The following is a 23,713-nucleotide window of genomic DNA, read 5'->3' as shown; positions in this document are numbered from 1 at the left end:
TTCAAAATATCCTTACAACCATCACATCACTCACATATTTCAATAAATTTTTCTCACAGATCCACTCTAACATACTTCAATCCAAACACCCTCAACTTTCTTCACAAATCTTCACACTTCCACTCCCCACACCCTCTAATCCAAACAAAGCATTAGTGATGTGTGAAAAAAAAAGATGGACAAGAGAGCAAGTAACATGACAAAGACATTACTCATTGAAGTGAGAAAAGAAAGAGTGAAAAAATGAGTGTGACACAAAAAATTTTATATGATGATCGATTTATTGAGATAAGAGGAGATGAATGAAAAATGAACAACTCTAGCCAACATAATTAATTATAGAACATTGAAAATTAATTATAAATAACTACATAATCATTATGTAACTTTATGTAATTTTTTCTTATAGACTATTAAAAAATGTGAAAGATGAAGTGATGGCTTTCGATTTATAAAGTTGGTTATTTGTAATCACGACAACAGGTAAAATTTAAAAAAAAAATTGTTACGTTTAAATTATATATAAAATTATGGTAAGTTGTGTCCCCTTTCAGTGCCAAAAAAAATCCATGAATTATTGATATTAATTTATAAAAAATATGTAAAAATCATAAAGTGACAATTTTATAAATATTAGAATGAATTTTTATATTGATTTCTCAATTGACGTAGAAAGTAGATCTTATATTGACTGTAAAAGAACTTAATATAGTATATATTTTATCCAGTGACTAGAAAAAACAAGTGTCTTTGATTGTTTTTGTAACCGTTGTAGAAAATGAATATTACGTTGACTTTTTATATAATTAATGATGAAATATGTATCGGTATGGGCGAGGCCGATCCCTGGTTTCCATGATCGAGATCCACCTGGCTGCCCGAGACCTGGTCTACCTGATCGAGGCCCGAGAGACTTGGCTGAGATGACGAGGTCGACGGTCTACTTGGCCGAGACTTTAGAAGACTTGGCCGAGGCCAGGCCGAAACCTTAGAAGACTTGGCCGAGACGACCGAGACCAGGGGAGCTTGGCTGACGGCCGACCCATATTACCGCTAATGCTCAAACCAAGGTCAGTGAAGCTGACCCGTCATTAAGAATTAGGTAATGCAACCCTAAGCAGGGTCCACTCCGATAAACGGGCCCAACAAGGTAGGCCTATTAGAATAATATAAATAGCATGCATCCCAAGGAGTAAGGTATGTCATTTATTATTGTTCACCTACCTGAGAGCTGACCACCCGCTTTACTGACTTGAGCTTCGGAGTGCCTTCGCAGGTACCCCCACCATCCGGTGTTCACCCGAGACCGAGTGTCAAAGGAGAAGCAGGAGGACAAGAGGAATCCCAGCTCATCACCCAGTAACCTGACCGACCGAAGGAAGGAGAAAAAGACTTCAATAGTTCTCTAGGTCTCATCTCCTTAGTAGGAACAAAATATTTATTTTGATAACCGATGTAATTTTTTATAAGAAGATACCATTTTGTGTCTACCCATTACTTCTTTCTTACAATCTTATATTGCAAAGTTTTCTCATCTTGGTCTTCTCAACATCCATCTTCCTATCTTCTTCTTACAATCAATATTAACTACCAAGTGTCACAAAGTGATATCTACTAATAAAAAAATATTAAATAAAAATTAATTAATAACAATATTAATTAATTTAGATATTATTTTAAAAATTAAAAAAATATTGATATTTAAATTAATTTATATTATTAATTAAATATTAAGATTTTAGTTATAAACTTTAAAATCTAATTAATTTAACTAAAATATTAATATTTAATTAGATATTAATTTAAAAACTATTTATTAATAATAGAAATTAATTTAAATATTAATAATTTTTTTAATTTCTAAAATAGTATTTAATTTATTTAATATAATGATTAATTATTTTTTATCTTTAAAATTATTTTTTATTTAATATCTTTTTAAGTATATTTTTCTTTTATCTTCTATAAGTGTAAGCACTCTTCCCTCACTTCACCATTTTTTCTTCTTCATTATACTACATTCATTATACACCATTTTTTAGTGACTGTTTAATCATTGTGTCCCTTTATTATCTCTATTTAAAGAGATCATTGTGCTTGTAATTTTGTACGCAACAGGAAAGAAATAAAACCTAATAGTTGTTTGTGTGGATGTAGGTTGCAGTTGGCTACCGAACCACGTTAAATCTTGTGTCGTTTATTCTTCTGCAGTTGATTCGTGATTGTGTGTGTTGCTTCCGCGTGCGGTTTTTCCCATCAAAATCAACTTTGTCAATTAGATTAAATTCATCTCGATCTGGACATGAGTTGACTTAACTCGACCTGGACTCGAGCCCACTCGACTTGGTACAAGAACGATTCAACTCGACATAGGTCCGAGCTCACTCGGCTCAACATGGGTCCAGGTCGACTCGACTCCATATGAGCCCACGCCAACACGACTCGAAATGGGCTCCAGCTGACTCGCCTCAAAATGGGTATGAACCGACTCGTCTCGACATGGGCCGAAGCTGACCACGCTCAATTTGGTACTAGGGCGACTCAACTCGACAAGGATCAGAGCTTACTCGACTAGATATGGACCCATGTGGACTAGGGTCGACCTGTGCTTGGACTGACTCGGCTCAACTTGGACCCGAGTGGACTTGGCTCTACCTGAATCTAGACCAACTCAACTCGACCTTGTAACAGGCTGACTAAGCCTGACGTGTTAATTGATTATGTTTACCATAATAATTGATCAACCTTTTCAATGTAATCAATAATTTTGTTTAACTTAATTAATTACACAAAATCATTTAATCGATTATGCATGCTTTGTTATAATCAATTACATTTTTCTTTATAATCAATTATGTATGCTTTTGTAATTGATTAAATGCTTTATACATAATCCCTAAACAATAAACCTTAATTGTATAACCTTAACGAATAACAAAGAGGAGTGTTTCATTTATTATGTAGGTTGTATGTGGAAGGTTCCATTATTAAAAATTGTCAAAATATAAATAGTGAGACTAAACATCTGATACATTTATTATCAAATGCTACTAGAAGTATTATTATGTTTATTATTGTTACAATAATTTGATATCATTATTTATTTAAAACCATGTTGTTCATATCGTTATTATTAATGGAAAATATAATTATGTTTAAAAAAAAGTGTGCTTTGACGATGGAGAAAAGAGTTATTGATGATTTTGATTTATGTGATGAAGACGAAGAAATAAATTGTAGTTTTACAGGAAGGGATCGACAATTTTTGATAAATGTAGTTCAACAGAATGAAACTAATATGATAACTAATCTTTATCAATATTGTGTAGCGTTACTGATCCTGCCGGTTGACTTAGCGCAAGAGCGTTGCCTCGTCACGATCTTCCTCACCAGCTTGACACCACGTGCCCTCCAAGTCCACTCCACAGATAGCCTCTCTGAGAACCTGAAAAACACACAGTGGCGCCTCTGCGGCCGGTGGCGCTCCGACGCTCAAGTCAGTGACAAGAACACCCAAAAACTAAGAGAGAATATGCTTTGTAGGACCGTACTGTAGGCACACAACCCTAGCAGTATCAGCCGTAATGAAAAACGTACCTCTGCAGGTTCTGTTAAGGTTACCTTTATAGCTAGGTTTCTTCTCTCTCCAGGCCGTTATGCTTTTGGACGCGTGGCTCGCATCCAGCCCTGCACGTGTCGCCATCTGGGCTGGGATAGCAGGTAGCGCCAAGCCCTACACGTGTCGTCATCTGAGCTAAGGCAACTTGACCGTCATTTCTCCATTGCTCCCAACCCTACACGTGTCATCATCTAGGTTGGAGTAACTGGTGACATCCAACCCTACACGTGTCGTCATCTGGATTGGGGCAACTTGAAAGTCATTCTTGTGTAGTAACCAGCCGCACAGCTAAGTCCTCAACTCAAGGAGCAACCTAGCACATAATGCGTTGTGAAACACCACTCGACAAGGCGAGTATCGGATGCAACAAAGTGAATCATCTCTGTGATATCGCTCATCGCGAATGGCACCCTCCTTACTGCTACACCATGCATGTTCTAGCTGGGGAAACCTTGCCACCAACAAATGTCCACTCTGGGAATCCTGTCGCTGATGAGCGAGGTGTTCCCCCCAACCCACTCAACCTTCATGCCCCATGCTGGTGCCACAATCGTCTTACTGAACTTACACGCTTGAAATTACCCTTCTGAGCCTTCAACAGCTTTAACTAAGTTTGCTGGGAGATCCGGCGATGTGCTCCTTGTGGCGGCGTGTAAACCACCCGATCTCCTAGCATTCCCGGGCGATCTCTGATCATCCGTTCTCCTAGCACTCTCATACGACGACTGCGACGTAACTCTGGTGACCGCCGGTTACGCACACTAGAGATTGGAGAACGCCAATTCAACGATCGGCGACTATACCCACTTCTGAACCATTCATCTTTTCTAGTCTACGCGTTCCATTGAGCACGCCCCACCCGAGCACGTGCAAGACACGTCATCACGCCTGATGACCTGGTCGGTACAGTTACTTTTTCATTAAATATGTTAAAGTACAAAACCTTTTAATATACACTTTTATATTTATTTTAAAATAAACTTACCTAATTTTAGATAAAGATGTTTCAGTAAATGATTAAATTATATATTTTTTTTACATTTCAATCAAATCATTTATAAACTTTCATTTCAAATTCATTCACTTTTCTTACCTAAAAATATCAAACTTTCCACTCTCACCCCAACCAAATAAAGTTTAACAAAGCCTAACATATTTGTTTATTACAAAATTGTTTAATTACAATATAAATTATTAAAAAATATTTTTTATAAAATTATTCAATTAAAAATATTTATCTTCTATATTATACCAACTAACATTTTTAATAACAATTATTTCAATTAAAATTATTCAGATGTTGATATAGAAAAACAAATCATAGATACAAGATAAATTATACATTTCATCATCATCTATTAATTATCTATACCTATATATAAAGAAGATTCCTCTTTATAACCGCTTATTTTTTTTTTTTCATTTACTCTTATAACAACCTTTCATTCTATTAAATTATCCTAAACATTTCGTAATTCCATAGAGAACAGTTTTCAAATTGATTTAATAAGCAATTTTTAATTCCTCTTTACTTGGTCCCTATTAAATATGAATATCTCCACTACGCATAAACTCACGTACCCACCCTACTTCTCACTTTCTTTTTTGTACCCCCTACTTCCCATCTTCTTTTCTCTTTCATGTAAAAGCATAAAATTTCATTATCAATTCTCTTTCTCTTTCTATGTTTTGATTAATATTTTTTGTGGAACCCTAATTTGACCTTTGTCTTATGAAATTGTAATTGATGGTTGTGACTAGATGGAGGGGAAAAACTTAACAAAAGGAGTTGCAGGCACCATCACAACAATAAATAATTCTCTTTATGTGCATTTCAATTTGTAAAACACTAATTTGACATTTTTCTTATATGAAATTGTGATTGAAACATCTGACTAAAGGAATAAGAAAGACTCAACAAGAGGAGGCAGAAGGTACATGATGAAAGTCCTTGATCATAAGATGTTTTTGGAACAATTTTATGGATTTAGATAAAATCATACAAAACATTTACTAAAATATACACTACAAAAAAAAGTGTATATTGTGGCGGTTTTTTTTGTATAAAGTGACGTTTATAACCGCCACAATATACGCTTGTGGCGGTTTTCCAAACCGCCATAGAACTGGCCGCCACAAAGTTTAATGTGGCGGTTTTATGTTACCCGCCGCAACACCCGCCACTTTAAACATAGTGTAAGTAGAAACGGTTTTTATATGTAACAAGTGTCAGTTATAACTGTCGCAATTTACATTCATTGAAGAAGATTCTGGCGCCATAATATACATAAGTAGTGTCAGTTATAACTGTCGCAATTTACATTCATTGAAGAAGATTCCGACGCCATTATATACGTAAGTAGTGGCATTTTTAACTGACGTAATTTTAATTCTGAATAAATAAAATATAACCACCACCTTTTTTATAAATTTTTTTATACAATTATAAAATTTAACTACCACCTTTTCATAATAAAATAAAATAATGTATAAAGTTATAATCATCCATTCATTTCATTGAAAATTAAAACACAAATAATAATATTCAAAAGTTTATATGTAATTGAAAATTTAAACACATAAAAAGTTCATACATCCCTAATCAAATTTAAAATTACAACACATAATTGTTCAAAAGTTCATACATCCCTAATCAATTTGCTTCGAGCACTTGATCCTATTACTTGATTCTATTATTTTATTAGGTGATGAAGAACCAGTCACTGTTCCTCTAACTGGATCTTGCCATTGCTTGAAAAGATCCTGAATGAGTTCCTGTCTATGAACTTGGGCTCAGACTAAACCAGCCTACTTTGTAATTTCAGGATAATCTTGAGAAGCCACAACCTGCAGTTTTAACACACCATTATTATTTAAATAGCTAAAGAAAATGTCAGTATTTCTTCCAGACACTTTTACATTAATTTTCAATGCAACATTTGCAAGGTATTGCTTGCTCATTTAAACACATGCTTAATCCAACAACATTGTGAAACTAGTCCAAGATTTGTCTCACATATACATTTGAGGTCACCTACACAAAAAATAATACAAAATTAAGATATTTTCACATATACGTGTGCATAAAAAAAACAAGTTACAACGATCACAGTAAATGCACCAACCATAAAGAGATCCATTATTGTCAGGCAAAATAACAATGAGCAAATCCGACCCCCTTCCCTGAAACTTATTCTTTGCATCATGATAACGGGTTTTCAGATCTTTCTCCACTTGATCAGGGCGAGCACTAACCAGTGGGACAATTGGCTCGGGATTAAATGTCTGAGCACATGAAACAAATGACAAGCAATCAAGCAAGCTGCATGCAAAACAAATTGATTAAAGAGGATGTATACAAACCATGCCAGATATATAGCACATCTGAACAAGTTCATAGCAAAAGCCACGGGAAACACTATCTTGAACACTCTTTGAAAAATTTATGCAGAACCAGTTGTTAACAGTACCCCCATTCTCCATTTTCTGAAAGAAATAGAAAATTATTATTCATAAAAAAAAAGTTAAGAAATAATCTAATTGCAAAAAACAAGCCAAACATCCTAATAAAGTCATTCAAAAGACAAACACCTTGTAACCATGCATGTATTAGAATTTCACTCAAACTTAAAAACTAATTAACCAAATACGGCTCACATCTTTAAACCATTAAAGATAAAAGAAAACACACATTTTATATTATTATCATATAATGTACACAAGTACCTTGTTCATCATGTTCCATTGCCCAACTTGAGGAAGACAATCCTTCTCTCTACCCGTGTCATGATACTTGAGCTGAAAGAAACATAAAATCAATGGTATTATGAATAATTTATATTCATCTCTTTCTCAAAGGAGTATACATGATAAAATAAGAGAGGATAAGGTGCAGAGGGGAATAATTTAATCTAAACTAAAACTATACTAAAATTAAAGTTGCTTCTAGATATTGTTGATGAAGAACTAACCAGTTTCCAACGACAATGCTCTCTACAGACTTACTAAGAAAGATGGATAATGAGATTTTGTCATGTTTCTCGAGGGCCATCAAATGATTGTGTCTTTCTCAAATTCCAATGGAGGCCTTCATGAATGCTGCGCAAGAAGTCATTAGTGGAATCATCCAAACAAATTATTTCTAGTATAAATCACCGGTAATGTAATTGCTGGAAATCTGAAGTTTAATAATAATAATAATAATAATAATAATAATAATAATATAAATACAATGTATTATTTCTAGTCTTTAATATTTATGGTAGTTTAGACTATTTTTTTACATCCTTTTCAGTAAAGTTTAATTTTAATTTTTAAATTAAAATAGAAAAACATTTTAAGGAACTAAAACAAAAAACTAAAAAGAAAATTTTATAAAGATCAAAAACAATTTTTTAATAAAACCTAAAACCAAAATTCTGCTAATCATATGATAAAAAATATATTTAATTAACGTACGGGTATTTCTAACGCTTCTATTCGGCATCCAACTAATCTCTCTTAGTGGATTACCCATTTGGAGCATATGAAGTTTATGCTTAAGATAAAATCGAAGTCCAAACTTTGATTAAGGAATCCAATTGTGTTAACAGTGAAAGCTTGATCTGTTTGAAAATTGTTTATTGTTTTATATTTTCAGAGAAGGGAATCTAAAACGGGTGAAGTGCATTATAGAGAATCTGAAGGTAAAAGATACAATACCTCAAGCCATCTAGGAAAGCCAAAGCCACCTCTTGGACTATATTCAGGTGCATGTCCATCATTCTTGACTATTGAGATGCCTTGACAAGTAATTTTATATATAGCCTTATCTTCTGTACTTCTGTTAGTAATAAGCAAGAACGAAGTGTCCATGTTCTGGAGGACTAAACTGTTTGGGCTGAGAGTGGCTTCTGGAACATAACATAAATCTTCAAGAACAGATCTTATTTTCTCATTTGATTTCATAATCACCCCAAACTCCTTTCTCCTTATTGATCTATCAATATGAGAAATTTTTACATTGAATTTACACTGGACAGATTTGTGATCACTATCAGTCACATCCATGCAAGCATCATACCTGTCAAAGGGTTTCAATGATGACAAACTATACCAACAAGAAAAACAGAAAATAGAAAAGCAATAGTGGTGATCAAGTAACATGCTGCAAAATTGATGACAGAACAGGGCAATCTAAATTGCACTCATAACAACTTACAGCAATGATGGCCAGTTTGCTATGTGATAGTGACTTCAAGATTCAACTAGTCTTGCAGACATTCAACTAAATGTCAAAATTCAAGATGGCATGTAATATTCTAAATAGACAAACAGGAAAACATGATTACTTTACTCACCTGATCAATGAAACGCTTAATAACATGTCTGAAACTCTCAATAGAAGTTTTCTCAAAGACCTTCTTTAGGTGTTTAAGTGGAGTTGTCGCTAGCTCAGGAAATGATATATGATAGCTCCATTGTGCAAAGTGCTCTGAAAGGGGTTCACAGGCGGATAAGATACACTCTTCTTGGAAGCCACGTGATTTTAACCAATGCTTTGGAAGCTGCAGTAATTTTAAACTGTCAACTATAATGATAAAGTAAATGGTCCATATATGTGCTACGAAAGAGGCTGAATGATATTAGATATGTATAATTGTTTAAACCAAAGAAATTATTGTGTTGGGGGCAAGGGTGGTGTCAAATTCATCTAACCTTTACGGTACACATTGGTTGCAAGACTTTGCTAGGTTCCCACTGTCCTTGGCAATTTTGTATTCTAAAACATCCAACACCAATGATGTAACAGGGATGAAAACCCCACTAGAACTAGAAAGATTATTAAGCCATCGAATAATTAGGCCCAGGAAACAGGAGAGCAACTCCATTTATAATCTGTACAATCATATACAACAATGGCAAATATCATAGTCATGCACGCTAGCTAATATTAAAGTAACCCACATATCAATGCAATTTAAGAATACCTTAAGAAGATTGTGCAGTATTTTGTCGATTAATTGCTTCCAAATGTGCAACCATGTTACAATTCACAAAGCACATTATCCTGTCATACATTCTGATTCTCAAACTCATTCCTCCCTAATTGATCAACATTTATCATGTAACAAGTATTTGACAAATTAAGAACAATAGATTTCACAAATTAGGAATCACAATAGATTTCACAAATTAGGAACAATCCGGTAGTAGATTTTGAACCTGAACAAAAGATGGCGGAGGAGGTGACGATGGCAGACAGTGGCGGATAGTGGCGGACGATGGCAGACAGTGGCGGATAGTGGTGGACGATGGCAGACGATGGCGAACAATCGCGAACCGTGTAACGTGTGAACATGAGAGTGAAGAGAGCTAGGGTTCACAGACAGCGATGCGAGAGTGAACGCGAGTGAAGAGAGCTTGCGTTTCGTGAGTGTGTACTGAAGAGAGCTAGGGTTTTGCAGAGAGAGAGAGAGGGGGGAAAAATGGTAGGATTTCGTGAGAGAGAGGGAATGAAAAGTGTGAAGAATGGTGTATGGAGGGAAGGAAAACGCGGGATTTTCAAAAGTGTGAAAAGTGGTAGGATTTAGTTTTCAAGAGTCAAAACAAGTTTAAAAAAATGGGAATAATGAGAAATGGTGTATGGAGGGAAGAAAAACGCGACATTTTATTTAGGATAATTGTGACAGTTATTAAAACGTCGTATTATACGAAAAATTGTGACGGTTATTAATAACCGCCATATTAAAACTGTCACTTTATACAAGATTTTTTTGTAGTGATATTCGCATTTCCTCATGTTTTACGGAAAATTTACTTCCAATGTGATTTTTTTATTTTTTTTATCACCATTTATCTATCTGTTATTCCTCTATATTTTCTTCTTTTATGTTTTGCTTTTCGATAGTACAATCATCTTAACTTTTATAAATTTCAGATTCAAGAGACCACCTTCAAAATAGAAATCGTGGGTTTGGTCACCAAATAACATTATGTAGAGAAGGTATGCCATCATGTTCTTAATTTTACTTTTTTATATGCTATATTGATGTTTTGTTTGTTCTTTATTTGTTAATTGTAGATGGTTAAATTTCATAGCAAAATAGAGTAAGAAGAGAAGGAAAAACTTTAGAAGCAGTAACAAGAGTTCCTCTTCTTCTCCTCCTCCCCAATTTTTTTTTTTAATTTCTTTTCTTCATTTATTATTACTTATTCACAATCTTCAAACAGGGATAAACTTCTTTTAAAAAAAAAGAGGAAGACACTGAACCCCAAAGCATTATTTTCCGTGCACATTCTTAACACTATTGTGCTTACCCCCAAGTGCAAGGTTTCAATGCGAAGAAACATTGTTAAGAGCGGTGTGTAATCTAGATTCGGTGCGTGTTGCATTCTCGAATTTTTTTTGCATGCGCTTCTACATCCACTGGATAATGTAGGGAAAGGTTGGTAGTTTTGTTTTGTTTGGGAATAGGAAAAAATGGTTCGTTTTGAGATTTGATTTGGAGGGTTAAGAATAATGAGGTGGCAGTGATGGAGGATATAAAGGGAAAGTGGTTGACGGTGATGGTAAATGATAGGAACGATTTGACTAAGTCTCTTTACGAGTCCAAGACAAAGAAAAAAATGAACATATTTCATATATTTTCTTCTTTTGTATATAATACTTTTCATGATCAATGTTGATTGAATAATTGAGGATGAATTTTTGGTTTATTGCTTAATTGTGTCACATGTGTTGTAATGATTAAGAGTCTCAAAAAGTTACCTAATTGTCATATATAATTGGCTGTGCCTAATGGAAAAATATTGGTTTAGTTCCGATAATTGATAAAATATTATAAAATAATGAAACTCAAATTCTATTTAATTATTTTCTTGATTGAGTTTGTAGTTTTAAATAAATTTTAACTATTACAACTTCATCAAATATAGTTTTTTTACCCATAATTTATAAAATATTAACAAATTATAAAAAAATATGAAACTCAAAATCTATTTAATTATTTTCTCTCTTGAATTTGTAGTTTTGAATAAATTTTAAAAATTCAATCACAATTTTTAAAAATTTCTTTGTACTACATGATTTTGACAATAACTAATGGAATAAATAAATTTTTTGAAAAAGAATGTAATTTTCATTGTTAGTGTGTAGATGTACAATGAGATTTAGAGAGGAAAGAAAAAATGAGATTCCATATTATAACTATTTTTGATGTACACAAATTTTCTTCTATTTTATCCTTATTAATATTTTATTTTATTAATTTATTTTTTTTATTTTGTCTTTTTGTAATTTCAGTAGTTAACAAAACAAGTTTTTTAGTTTTAAAAATTTATTTTATTTATTGTCACTTAATGATTGCTAGATGTGAACCAAGGAAATAGTGGAGAGATTGATACATTGTTTTAATCTCATTTTTTTCAATTGCTATTATATAGTTATGAATTTCCTATTTTAACCTTATTAATATTTTATTAATTTATTATAGTTATTTTGTAATTTCAGCAGTTAACAAAATAATTTTTTAGTTTTAATAATTTATTTTATTTATTGTATGTTAGATGTGGACCACTTTATTTGGAGAGAGTGAAAAGATTAGTACGCACCTGGTGCATTTCCCCAAGGGTGTCCTAAAGTTCCTCCGTCAAATTGAAGTACAAAGTCATCTCCAAAGATTTCGGTCAGAGCAGGCATATGCCAAACGTGAATACCTCCTGAAGCAACCGGCAGAACACCTGGTAAAGAAACCCAATCTTGAGTGAAATAAATACCACGACTTCGATCTTTTTCAATAAAATCATCACACAATAAGTCAACAAAACCTGAAGTGATTTCTCTTTCCCCTTCAAGTTTACCTATTACGGTACCGGAGTGAACATGATCTCCACCAAACAAACGTAATGCTTTAGTTAGGACACGAAAGTGCATACCATGATTATTTTGTCTGTCGATAACTACATGCATTGCACGATGTATATGAAGAAGTAGACCATTATCCCGACAATAATGGGCCAAGCTAGTATTTGCAGTGAATCCCCCTGTTAAATAATCATGCATTACGATAGGAACGCCTAATTCTCTGACAAATACAACTCTTTTTATCATTTCTTCGCATGTACCCGCAGTTGCATTGATTTCACCTATTTGAGTCTGTGCTTTATAGATCGCTTCAGCACAAAATAAGAAATAGTCTCTCCAACGCATAAATGGTTGGGGATTCACATTTTCATCATCTTTGATAAAATCAAGTCCTCCACGAAGACATTCACAAACTGCTCTACCATAACTTAGCGGATAACCCCTTTAAATTCATTTTTTTCGATTGCCATAAAGTTTTGAATTTATGAAATTTGTGATTGGCTTTACCTTAACTGTTTTTAATCTAACTGATTATGACATAATGCTTCTTATTACTTTTTTAATTTTCAATTCAAATTAATCACCAAATAGTTTGATTTTGGCTCATTTGTTTTGAAAAATGATTTTCTGTTTTAAATTGATTTTCTTCTCTATTTTTAAAACTAAAGATATTTATAAATTTATCATATATTATGTTTGCTATGTTTCTTTCATAATATATCCGTAAGTGCACTTAGATAATTTATGTGTCTTTTCATGTATATTTATATTTATTAAAATATACTATAATAATATTAATATTCTTTACTCAAATTTTAATATTAAATATAAATATATATAGATGATAAAAAAAAATTGGATACACATGTGCGAAAGCGCTGGGTTCCACTAGTTTCTTATAATGTATTGTCGTAGTTGTTTTTATTACAATAATAAATATTTAAATAATACCAATAAATAATTTTATTTATAATAAATAAATAGAATGATTAATTTTTTTACTCATAAACAATACTTTTTTTTCATTCATTTAATTATGTGTAAAAATGCATAATTTAATTAAAAAAATGGAAAATATAATTTATGAATCATATTAGTCTGACCACTATATAACATTAATAACATAGCATATATATACATACACATATATATTTATTTATAGAATAAAATAATAACAAATAATTGAATTAAAGACTTAAATAAAATAGTTGAAAATTTTATGAACATATTTGTATTTTGTGTTTTAAATTTCAGATACCCATTAAAAATTAATAACCCACCCCCTTTTGTATAAACACATCACTGTAATAGATAGTTTTTAACAGAGAAAATCTGGAAAACAAGGATTGTGGAGTTCTGTGACAGATCGGTGTTTGGTAATCTTCTAGACGGTTTGTTCTTCCCTCACTTCTTTCTTCTTTGCTCCTTCCTTTCACATTTCTTTCTCAAGTGATTACTGTACTTTCCTGCCAAACATGTCTTCGTCTTTATGTTTTTTCTTGCGTTTAATCATTCTTGCACGTCACTGGTGAAAGAAGAATCGCGATTTGATTTCCAAACACCATGGTCTACAATTTTTAGTTCTTGGTCCTTTTTCTTTGTTGCTTTTTATGACAATTTAATTCTCTGGTTAAGTAAGAACGGTGTAACACATATTAATGTGACTAATTGATTTTGTTTTCTTATAGGTTTAGTGTATTATTTTGCACTGAAAGGACCAAGTTGCGACCTTTGGGTTTTCTTAGAACTGAGATTTAAACTATGAGTGCTTGTGGGAGTGAGAGTGGGAAAAGTGAGACCAGTGAAGGCGGTGCCAATGAGTCAGTGGCTTTCGGAGATGTGATATTTATCAAGCTTCGCGGTAGCTCATGGTGGCCAGCACAGGTGGATGAATTTTCGTGCTTGCTGGTTTCTATAACCTGATGAAAATCAAGATTCCATGTTTATGGTTAATTAATTGATGTTTAAATTACAATTTTCTAATGGATCAAATCTACCTTTGGTTGTTACAGTTTTGCTCTACTGCAATTTTGGTCCCTGCAAAGTTTAATAGCCCCACTGGTCATTCAATTTTTAATCTTACATTAGTATATCATCAAATTGCTAGTAGAAAATGCTAATGTGTTCTTCGAGGATAACAGGTTTTAAAACTTATTGTTAAACTTTGCTATTACTTATTGTTAAACATTGGTATTAACAAACATGCCAATATTAATAGTGAATCAGAATTGCTTGATTTTGGAAAATTGAAAGACTAAATGTATAATTAGATTTTTACAATGACCAAAAGTAAATTTAAACCCTTTTCTAAAATAATTGACTTTGTTGTAGGTAGTTGATGAAAATAGTGTTAACAAGAGTGTTAAGCCTAGCAAACGGAGCAAGCGATCGCCCAGGGACATCCTTGTTAGGCATTATGGAAGCTATATATAGTTAGTACTTTTACCTACATTTATGTTCTTTACGATACAATATATTGCATGCTTATATATCCGTTTTGCATGTACTTTGGGGGGCTGAATGCACTTTTGGATAAGAAATACTTCATGTATCTTTTATTTAGAACATACTTTTGAAAGGGGTGCAATGGCTAGCCAGACACCTGTTTGCACATTTAATTCCTTGTGTGACAGTCCTTCTTTATTTCTGCAGCTCGTATATAGATCCTATTAAATGCCGTGCAGAGTTTAAGACGGTAAGATGATATTTGGTAACCATTTTATACGTATTTACTTAGTTACTTTTTGTCTCTTTGTAATTATCATGGTATTGCCATGATTTTCTCTGTGCTTACAAATCTAAGCTTTTCAGATACTTGAGCATAATGATGGTTCTCTCAGGAAAATACTTTTGCAAACTCTTGAACAGGTATCCATACCTTCTTTGTTTGGATTCTTAATGACGAAGTTATGAGTGTGGTCTCCAACAGTTTTTTGGTTAGGCAGCAAGTTGCCTTCAACACTTTGAATTAACCATGTTTCCTTTGCTGTCATTTTCTTTACGGGCGAAGGATCTTCCTAGCACAAAATCCAGTAGGTCAAAAGGGTCTTCATTGAAGCCTAAAGGTTAGCCAATTTTCTTGTGACTCTAATGGTTTTACTTTACTAAAATACAAATATCATAGCTATTTTGAATTTTCTCTTTCCAGAGAAACGAAAAAGAAAAAGGAGAAAAAGAGATGAGTGTAAAAGCAATGATTTGTACCACCATTTGGTGGTATCCCTTTTCCATTTGTTATTGTTGGTTGTAGTTAATTTTTGTATAATTATCAAATGCAATACTCTTTTATTCTTTTATGTTATTTTAGATAGGTTAAATATCTCTAACTGTTTTAGGTCAATCCTTAGATTAAGAGATGCTTATTTCCTGCATTATCCCTTGTATCGTAAGTGTATATATTCAGTCCTAGCTGAGGGTTCTCTTCTGCAAGAAATCAATAAAGCATTATATTTTAAATTCAAGTTGGTATCAAAGCTCCTCTGGTTTGTTCTTGGTCTTTGTCATCCATTGTCCAGGCTGACTCTCCCAGTTTGTTTTTGGCCTTGACTGGTCTGTGGGTCTCCCTTTGGTTTAGGACCTTTTTGTTTTTTGACTAGCCTAACTGTTTCCTGCACTTTGCTTATTTGGGCGCTGCATTTTTGTCTGTTCTGCCTTATCTCTGTTGGGGTGTCTTATTGTGATTTGGTTCTGTTTTTTGAATGACTTGTTTCAATAGCTGAAAAATTAGTTGATTCCCCCAAGGCTGATTCTAAAGGTGAAAAAATAGTTTGGTTTTGTTGGCTTTTTCTTGGGCTCCCACTGCTGAAATAGTCAATGGCAGACATTTCTTAGATTAGTATACGACTATTGAGGTTTGGTTTCTTAATCAGGGTCTTTTTGAGCACCCCACCATGAAGGTAAAGGATATTACTGTTATTGAGAGAGAAGAGTGACAACTGGTGGATTATAATTGATCTAGAGTTAAGGGTACGCCTTTGTGCCCATAAAAGACTTGTTACGATGTTTTGGAGAAAGATCGATATATTTATGCCAATGATATGCAGTTGTCATATAGTTTGTTCATAGATTAGCTACACTCTAGGTGACAAATCATGATGTGCCCTTTCTGAGCAAGGCACAATCAAATAATTGATGAGATTAAGCTAATAATATTAATCTAAGATGATTGTGAAAAGATATTGCAGAAGCTTAATAATATGTTTATGGTTTTTATTCTTCCTGCTCTGGGCTAGGACTTTGAATATAGTAGAAAATCACATTGACAAGTCTTAATATCCCAATTGCAAAATGTTAATTGACTGTTTCTTCTAAATTTGAATTCCTTAACCGAAGTCTTGGACTGATTCTCCAATTGTAATTGAATATATTTAGAATTGTGTGTTGTGTACACACATGAGTTTCTTAATTAGAATGAAGAAGAACTACAATAATAAGAAACAAATCAATAATTAATAATGAGAAATATTTGCTAAGATATTTAACTATTGGATGTAATCAAATAATGTATTTTCCTATTTAGTGGAATCAAATAATATCTTTAGCACTCTCCCTTGATCTGTAGCATATATATCATGAGTCAAACATATTATTATCAACACGAGGCCCCTTGAGAGACTAAGTGAACATAATAGCTAGTTGGTTGCTAGAGCTGACAAAGTTTCACACAGCGATTTGGTAAAGGTGTGTCAAGATGATATGCTGAGGAGCCGATGACACAAGGTGGGGCCATGATTTAGGTAGTGTAGCGGTTGTTAGAGGTTGGAGGATGCAATGGCTACCAAAGAGCAAAGTATGCGTGGTGGATTCCTAGGCCAGGTGTCTATCCACTTTGTTCATATTATCCAAAATTTTAACCTTAATTCTTATCCTATTTATAGTTTATAGAAATGTCACTATTTGTCTTATTCTATTATGCCATTGTTTCAACAATCACCTTTGGTTGAGGAGATAACTACATTAGAATCCAATCATACTTGCACTTTTGTTCTAGCTCCCCTTGGAAAGTCTACTGGTTGTTGTTGTACATGTTAAAGTTGGTTGTGTCTCCTTGGCGCATGGTTTGGAAGATTTAGCAATGTCATCCAGCGGTTTAGGATTGAGTCGTTCTAAAATAGATCACTCTATTTTCTTTGAGTGTTTTCACTCTCATAAACATATTTATCTTGTGGCGTATGTCAACAATTTTGTTATTACATGAGATTATTAAGTAGGAATTGTTGAGGCACTTAAAACAACACTTTTTATTTCCAAAACAGGGATTATATTTCCTTGGGACTGAAGTGGCTCAATCCCAAGCATGTATTGCTATTGTTAGTGATTTTGGGATTTAAATTGGATGGTTTAACTTGTTATAATAGGTTGACTTATGAATAACATTATCTATCTGACATGTAGGATTAATCATGACTTTCTGTATATTTGATGTAAGAAACCCCAATAAATGAATGAATGAGCCAAGAGATGAATCACTCTCTTAAACATGTTTTCCATACTTCTATCTTAAGCTGGTATTGGAGAAAGTTGATCGTGTTTTGTTTCATTGTTTGGTTAGTACATCGCTATTTGTTGTTGGCCACCGTTGTAGTTTCTCTCCGATGAGCATTTGGTTGTGTTCATCTCATTGAGCAATGCCAAACCCCGTAGTCACAGTAGCCGATTGTTGCACTAATCGCCACATTTTTTTTTCTCCAAACATTAGATTTGGAGCGTGTCTCCAGGCAATGGAGAACCCAACTAATCTGGGAGGCAAATTCCTCCACATGCTCCATCACTCATAGCATATTTGCATGGCTAACCTAGTCATGTGTAGTTCACATGCCACCTTTAGGTATCCGGAAGGCCATTGCCTTCGCTACTTTTGCCAGCCTCTCTTTTGTCTATGTTCTAACTTCCTTTTCCTCCTTTCCAATTGATTGTTGTTCAAGCCTCCATTTGAACATCTTGAAATAGCATTTTTTACACATGTGCTATTTGTTTCTGATCTGTAATGGCATTTGGATTTGTCCACTCATTTTCTTTGTCACCTACAATTACTTTATTTAATGTAAAAAGTGATTTGCCTCGGTCTCCATCAATTGAATTGTGGTTTCTTGGTCATGGTTTTCATGAGCACTTGTAAGATGGTAGTAAAATACCATTAGAAAGAGTTGAACGATGGAAAAAGATTGATTCTTAGCTTTGTGCCTTGTTGTGCCATTACGTGGAACACAATATATTAGGCACTCTTAGAGCTTGTGTCACTCGTTTCAGAAGAAGGCTAAGAGTATTTTGTAAATAATATTCAACGACTTTATGACTCTGCTCATAAATTGACATCTCTTAAACAAACAAATCATGACATGACTTGTTTTATTATTGAAGTTCAATCAACTAGTAAGGAATTGAAAATGGTTTTAGATGTTGATTCTTCATAAGAGATTAAGATGAAGTTGGATGAGTTCTATATGGTTAAGATTCTTCATGCCGTGCACCTTGATTTTGATTAAGTTTGAGTCCAAATCCTAACCGGTCAAGAAATTTCATCAATTGAAAGCCTAACAACATGGTTGCTTTGTGTTTCCACTTACCAGTAGAAATCTTCGTGATTCTATTGAATCATCTGTCATTGTATCTACTCGCAGCAAGGGAGGCCTTGGAAATAGGGGAGGATGAAGTGGTTGCGGATCCTCAATGCACTTGTAGTAAGAAAGTGGATCATGTACAAGATAACTACTTCTCTTTACACGGTTTCCTTGATAAGACAGGCAATGTCTTCAAATATGGGAGTGTATAACCAATGCTTTTTATGAATAATACAAATATTTGAGGTTAAAGTAGGAACCGATGTTTTTTACAAAGTCATAGTGCATTGATAATCCATATTCCATATATATTCATTAGTCATGACACAGTAGGAAAAGATTCAACAAGTCCTAAATACAAATAACAGACCGTACCACAAAAATGATGTTGGAAGAATGGAGATTGGTATGTAGCTATGTGGGTTTGAACAAAAGTGGGTGGTTTTTGCACGAACAAGAACAACAAAAGCCAATATGTGAAATAGAGGTTCAAACAGTGGATGGAGGAAGACAAATTAATAGCAGTTCCTAGAGCCACCAACAGATCGGGAAGGAAGGAGGGAATGGTTCAAATAGTGACTAGGGTTTCAATGGTTCACCAAATTGAACAAGAGAATGGTGTGCAGTATAGGGATAATCATGACAAAAATAAAGTGAGTCAAAAGAATGAATTGGATCAAACGTAGGAACAGGTAACCAGTGAAATAAAAGAATTAAATGAATTTTAGTGATTTTGGGATTTAAATTGCAATATTAGATGGCCTCTATTCCTTCTATAATGGAGGTAAAGTTAGTTGCTATAATATCTTATCCTTTATCATTTATGTTGAAGTTAGTTTTTATGACATTTGAAGAAAGGCATTCATATTTTTGACATTAAACAAACAGGTGGGTAGCAGGATACTTAAAACTCGAAAGTGCTGGTTTAACTCCGGAATATCAATTTCTCCTATTTTTCCCATTTATAGTAACAGAATTAAATACTTACTATTTCTTAACTAACACCAAAAGTCTCTTCTGCACTGATAGAGGAATTTAAAGGACCAACCACCTACCTCTGTTCCTTTTTTGAGGGGGACCAAATTAAATGGTATGAATACAAAGATGACAGCTTTTGAAATCCATATGCATCTGCGTTATCTCTCTGTGATGGGGAGGGGGCCTTATTTCTTTGTTGCAAGTAATTATAAGAATATAGGCTTCTAGTGACAAGAAGTTCAATTGATAACAGATTGAGGGTCAAGATGGTAATGATCCAGCTGAATGATGAAGAAAATATTGATAGTTTGTGATGGTGCTCAGGAACCTTGAATGACTCAAACTGAGGGGAAAACAATAAAGAGGCCTTATGAAACTGTTATAATGCTAACATATATATGTTAGAAAATCAGCAGTTATGCTGATTATATTAGAACAATAATTTATTGATTTTAGGATAGGGTTATTAACTTAGATAAATCTCTGGTTATAATTCAATAATTAAATGTCATCTTTGGTGTTGCTTGCCTGTCATTTTATCTCGATTACTACTTTGACATGGTGGTACAGCGATATCATGCAATTCTTTCTTTATTCCCATGTCGACCTTGCTCTTGATTTTACTTCATCTGTTGCGTGCTGGGTCCTGCTGTATGTTGCACTTGTATCTCCTGGCTACTGTCCTTTTATCTCTTCCTTCTGTCTAGGCTGTGGAAGTTGTTTCTCATTCCATTCCATGATGGTTCATCTCACTCCGGTCAGTACACTGGACGTCCACCTTGGTTTTTGAACATTCATTTGTTGGCTTCTGGTGGCATATGTCCATGTTAGTCATTTACGAGTCTAATCCATTCCTTTTGCAGTAGTTGTACAACTCCAAGTAGCTGTATGGACATGTATATATTAATGTTCTAGTGCTGTTTGTATGTGCAGTTGGTCTTATTCAAACATGGTTGATATGTTTTGTATGTATTCCATTAGTCTGACCACGTCTGGCACCATTTGGTTGGGTGTATTTGTATCAAAGTGGAGAACTTATTAGCTCCAACATCAGTTGGTCCAGGGTTGTTAAAATATTACCATATTTGTTATACAAATCATTTACTGAATATTAAGCCAGATGAGATTACTCTCCGTGATTGCAAATTAATGCATAAATTCCAGAACATATAAATAGCCTAACACAATTTCTCTGTTATCTTCCAACAGGAACATTGAGCAAAGATGCTGCAGGCAAGAAAAAATCCAATGGACAAGACAAGGAGCAGAATAAAATTAAGCACAAAAAGCAAAAAGATATGTCAAACGAAGATAAGGATAGCCAAAGTCATGTACGTATACTTATTGAATTATTTTATATGTTGTTTATTCCATTTTGTGCCCCTGGTTTAATAACTTAGCATTAATACTCAGGAAACAAGCTCGTTAGAAAAGTCCCCAGAGTTGAGTTCCAGGAGAATAAGAGTAATGGAAAACCTTGGCCTTATTGCTCCAGCTGGGTCACCATTCCAAAAAAGTGCTCATAAATATAACAAAGCCTCGTGAATATATGGATATGAAGAAGTTGGTGTAGAGAACAGCATGTGAAAAAGCATCCTCTTCTAACATCGCATGTTTGTTTAATTAGTTTAGGATAATCTTATTTAGTCAAAAGCCGAACATTATCATGCACCAAACGATTGGCAAAATTGTGTTGGGTGGTCTGATTTTGTGGTGAAAGATTGTAGGAAATGATTCTTACATCTTATAACTGTTTTTTACTACTATGGTGAACTCTATGTATGTTTGTTTTAACCATTGTAATTTTTGTATTGTTAGGAATATATGCGTGATAATGATTGAGAAATTTCATTTAAGTAAAAAATATTTGCTGATTATAATTATAAAAAAGATGTTTATTTTTCCAGATAAATAATTACATATTTTAGAATCTATTTAAAAATCAAACATTAATATTAAAATATACAAATGTTTTTATTGGTAATTTTTTGTTTAGAAAAATTTGAATCAAATGGGATCTATAATACGATGATTTGCTGGTTGTCTTCTTTTTTCTTTTTTCCTAACATTGTAGTCTACTCTTTTTCTTTTTTGTTTTTACAAGAGGTTTTCTTAACAAAGGAAGATAAAGTTATCCATAAATTATATCCTTTGTTTCATATTTGGCATGACAGGTCTGTTTTGTTTTTATTCTTGTTCTTGTATTTTTTATGTTTTGAAAATTTCTTCACTAGCGTTTGGATCTTCGTTGTCTGATTTTTCCTCATCTTTTTCCTTCATGCAAGTATCAGTTTCAGTTTTTTTATTATGTTAGCTTTGAGAGATATGTTAATCTTCTTTTCACCTATGTTATTCTTCTTTTTCTTTCAGTCTTCTTAGCCCCTTTTCCATGCTCTCTTAGCTTGCCAAATAAGGTGATGATGTTTATCATGGTGAGGTCTCTTATTTCTCAGATAGTAGTAACTTTTGGCTGTGATGATTTTTCAGAATCTTGATGTTGTTGAGTTCTTTTCTCTCAGGTATTTTCAAAGAGTAAGAAGATGATTTACTATAGGAATAAATCTCTTTTAAACATCGTAATTACTTTTACCCGGTAGCATTCTAAATATCTAATACTTTTACATGAGAATAACTTTTTTATTGCTCTTTTCACTTCCTTAGTGCCTTCATATGTAACCTTTAAAACATTTCACATTTCTTTGGCTGAAAAAAATAATGAAAACATATAAAATTCATCAAAAATTAAAGTAGAAGAACTAATATTTTTTAGTTCTTATCTCATAATGTACTCTTTTATTTTTGTTAGAAGTTAAAAAAAAAAATTCTTTAGGAATCACAACATTTATCAACAATTTTTGTTAGTTCAAAGGGAAGATTAATCACTGCGTCCCAAACCCCCTTATATTTTTAAAAAAAAACTTCATCCTACTTTTCCAAAAATGATAGTTTTCTAAAAAAAAAAGAGGTTTATTTATATATGCACCCTTAGCAAATGTTTTTGAATGATTAACCATTTTGGATTAAAATTTAATAACTTTCAATAACATGCTCTAGATACTACCAATTGTAAAACACAGAATGACTAAAAGAACAATCAAAGGAGGGGAGGGGGTGGTGAATTAATTGAAAAATGTTCTTTAAAAATTTTAAAGAAAATTTTGCTCAAAACTGTTGATAATAAAGATTTATTAACATCAAAAATACAAAAAAAAAAAAGTAAGATTATAAGCAAAAATAAAAACTTAGCAACACACAAATATTTTTATATTGATTCGATTCTTTTTGAATTTACATGCAGTTAATCTAGACAATTTGAGTTGAATTTTTCACTATAATTTGAAATATCTAATTACAAAAAATACTTATGTAATTAGATCGAAACAAAACAATCACTTTTTGAAATACACTTATAGAAGATTCAAAATAAGTAATGAAAATACTCAATTACGTACTCAGTTACTTATTATACACACCAAATATTGTTGCACAAATTTTAAATTTAAATTACAAGAATAAAAAAAAAGAAAAAAAGATATCACCTTGTACAACAAATCAACATATAATATGATCAATTTTTTTTTTATGAATCTTGAGTAATATTTCTTTCAAAACAAATAAATTATATAAATGAATTATTAATATTAATAGTAATATTATTAATGTTATTAATATTACTTACAATAATATTATAATATTAAGAAAATATTATTA

General features: G+C 32.9%; 1 protein-coding gene and 2 long non-coding RNA genes across 8 annotated transcripts; 1 reads left to right on the top strand and 2 right to left on the bottom strand.

The window, feature by feature from the left end:
* Nucleotides 1–7,011: 7,011 nt before the first annotated feature.
* Nucleotides 7,012–7,784, bottom strand: LOC137822592 (uncharacterized). Its single transcript, XR_011082943.1, has 3 exons — nucleotides 7,625–7,784; nucleotides 7,346–7,417; nucleotides 7,012–7,105 (listed from the first exon to the last, which is right to left on the bottom strand). It is a non-coding gene; the product is annotated as an uncharacterized lncRNA (long non-coding RNA).
* A 552-nt stretch (nucleotides 7,785–8,336) lies between these two features.
* LOC137823077 (uncharacterized) lies at nucleotides 8,337–9,421 on the bottom strand. The gene is made up of 3 exons (XR_011083053.1): nucleotides 9,317–9,421; nucleotides 8,959–9,165; nucleotides 8,337–8,681 (listed from the first exon to the last, which is right to left on the bottom strand). It is a non-coding gene; the product is annotated as an uncharacterized lncRNA (long non-coding RNA).
* A 4,271-nt stretch (nucleotides 9,422–13,692) lies between these two features.
* On the top strand, nucleotides 13,693–23,206 carry LOC137821603 (histone-lysine N-methyltransferase TRX1-like). 6 transcript variants are annotated; one of them, XM_068626275.1, is made up of 8 exons: nucleotides 13,693–13,840; nucleotides 14,153–14,348; nucleotides 14,796–14,896; nucleotides 15,117–15,159; nucleotides 15,276–15,332; nucleotides 15,475–15,529; nucleotides 21,212–21,333; nucleotides 21,416–23,206. In XM_068626275.1, exons 2-8 carry the CDS (start codon nucleotides 14,226–14,228, stop codon nucleotides 21,545–21,547), a joined length of 633 nt encoding a protein of 210 aa, XP_068482376.1. In that variant the 5' UTR covers nucleotides 13,693–13,840; nucleotides 14,153–14,225; the 3' UTR covers nucleotides 21,548–23,206. The 6 variants fall into 6 exon arrangements, with proteins under 6 accessions (XP_068482376.1, XP_068482372.1, XP_068482374.1 ...); XM_068626271.1 differs by having other exon boundaries at nucleotides 13,712–13,840; nucleotides 15,276–15,333; nucleotides 15,470–15,529; nucleotides 21,416–21,866; XM_068626273.1 differs by having other exon boundaries at nucleotides 13,721–13,855.
* Nucleotides 23,207–23,713: the final 507 nt, after the last annotated feature.

This window comes from Phaseolus vulgaris, chromosome 9 (genome assembly GCF_000499845.2).
Source record: "Phaseolus vulgaris cultivar G19833 chromosome 9, P. vulgaris v2.0, whole genome shotgun sequence".
NCBI classification, from domain to species: domain Eukaryota; kingdom Viridiplantae; phylum Streptophyta; class Magnoliopsida; order Fabales; family Fabaceae; genus Phaseolus; species Phaseolus vulgaris.
The sequence above is the reverse complement of the archived record's forward strand: the minus strand, read 5'-3'. Positions and strand labels throughout refer to the sequence as shown.

Bases quoted from the DNA above. Each gene is read 5' to 3' on its own strand.
- LOC137821603 (XM_068626271.1), top strand. From the start codon at position 14,226: ATGAGTGCTTGTGGGAGTGAGAGTGGGAAAAGTGAGACCAGTGAAGGC. The intron at 15,160-15,275 runs GTAAGATGATAT...TAAGCTTTTCAG, and splicing joins GCCGTGCAGAGTTTAAGACG to ATACTTGAGCATAATGATGG. The intron at 15,334-15,469 runs TATCCATACCTT...TTTCTTTACGGG, and splicing joins TTTGCAAACTCTTGAACAGG to CGAAGGATCTTCCTAGCACA.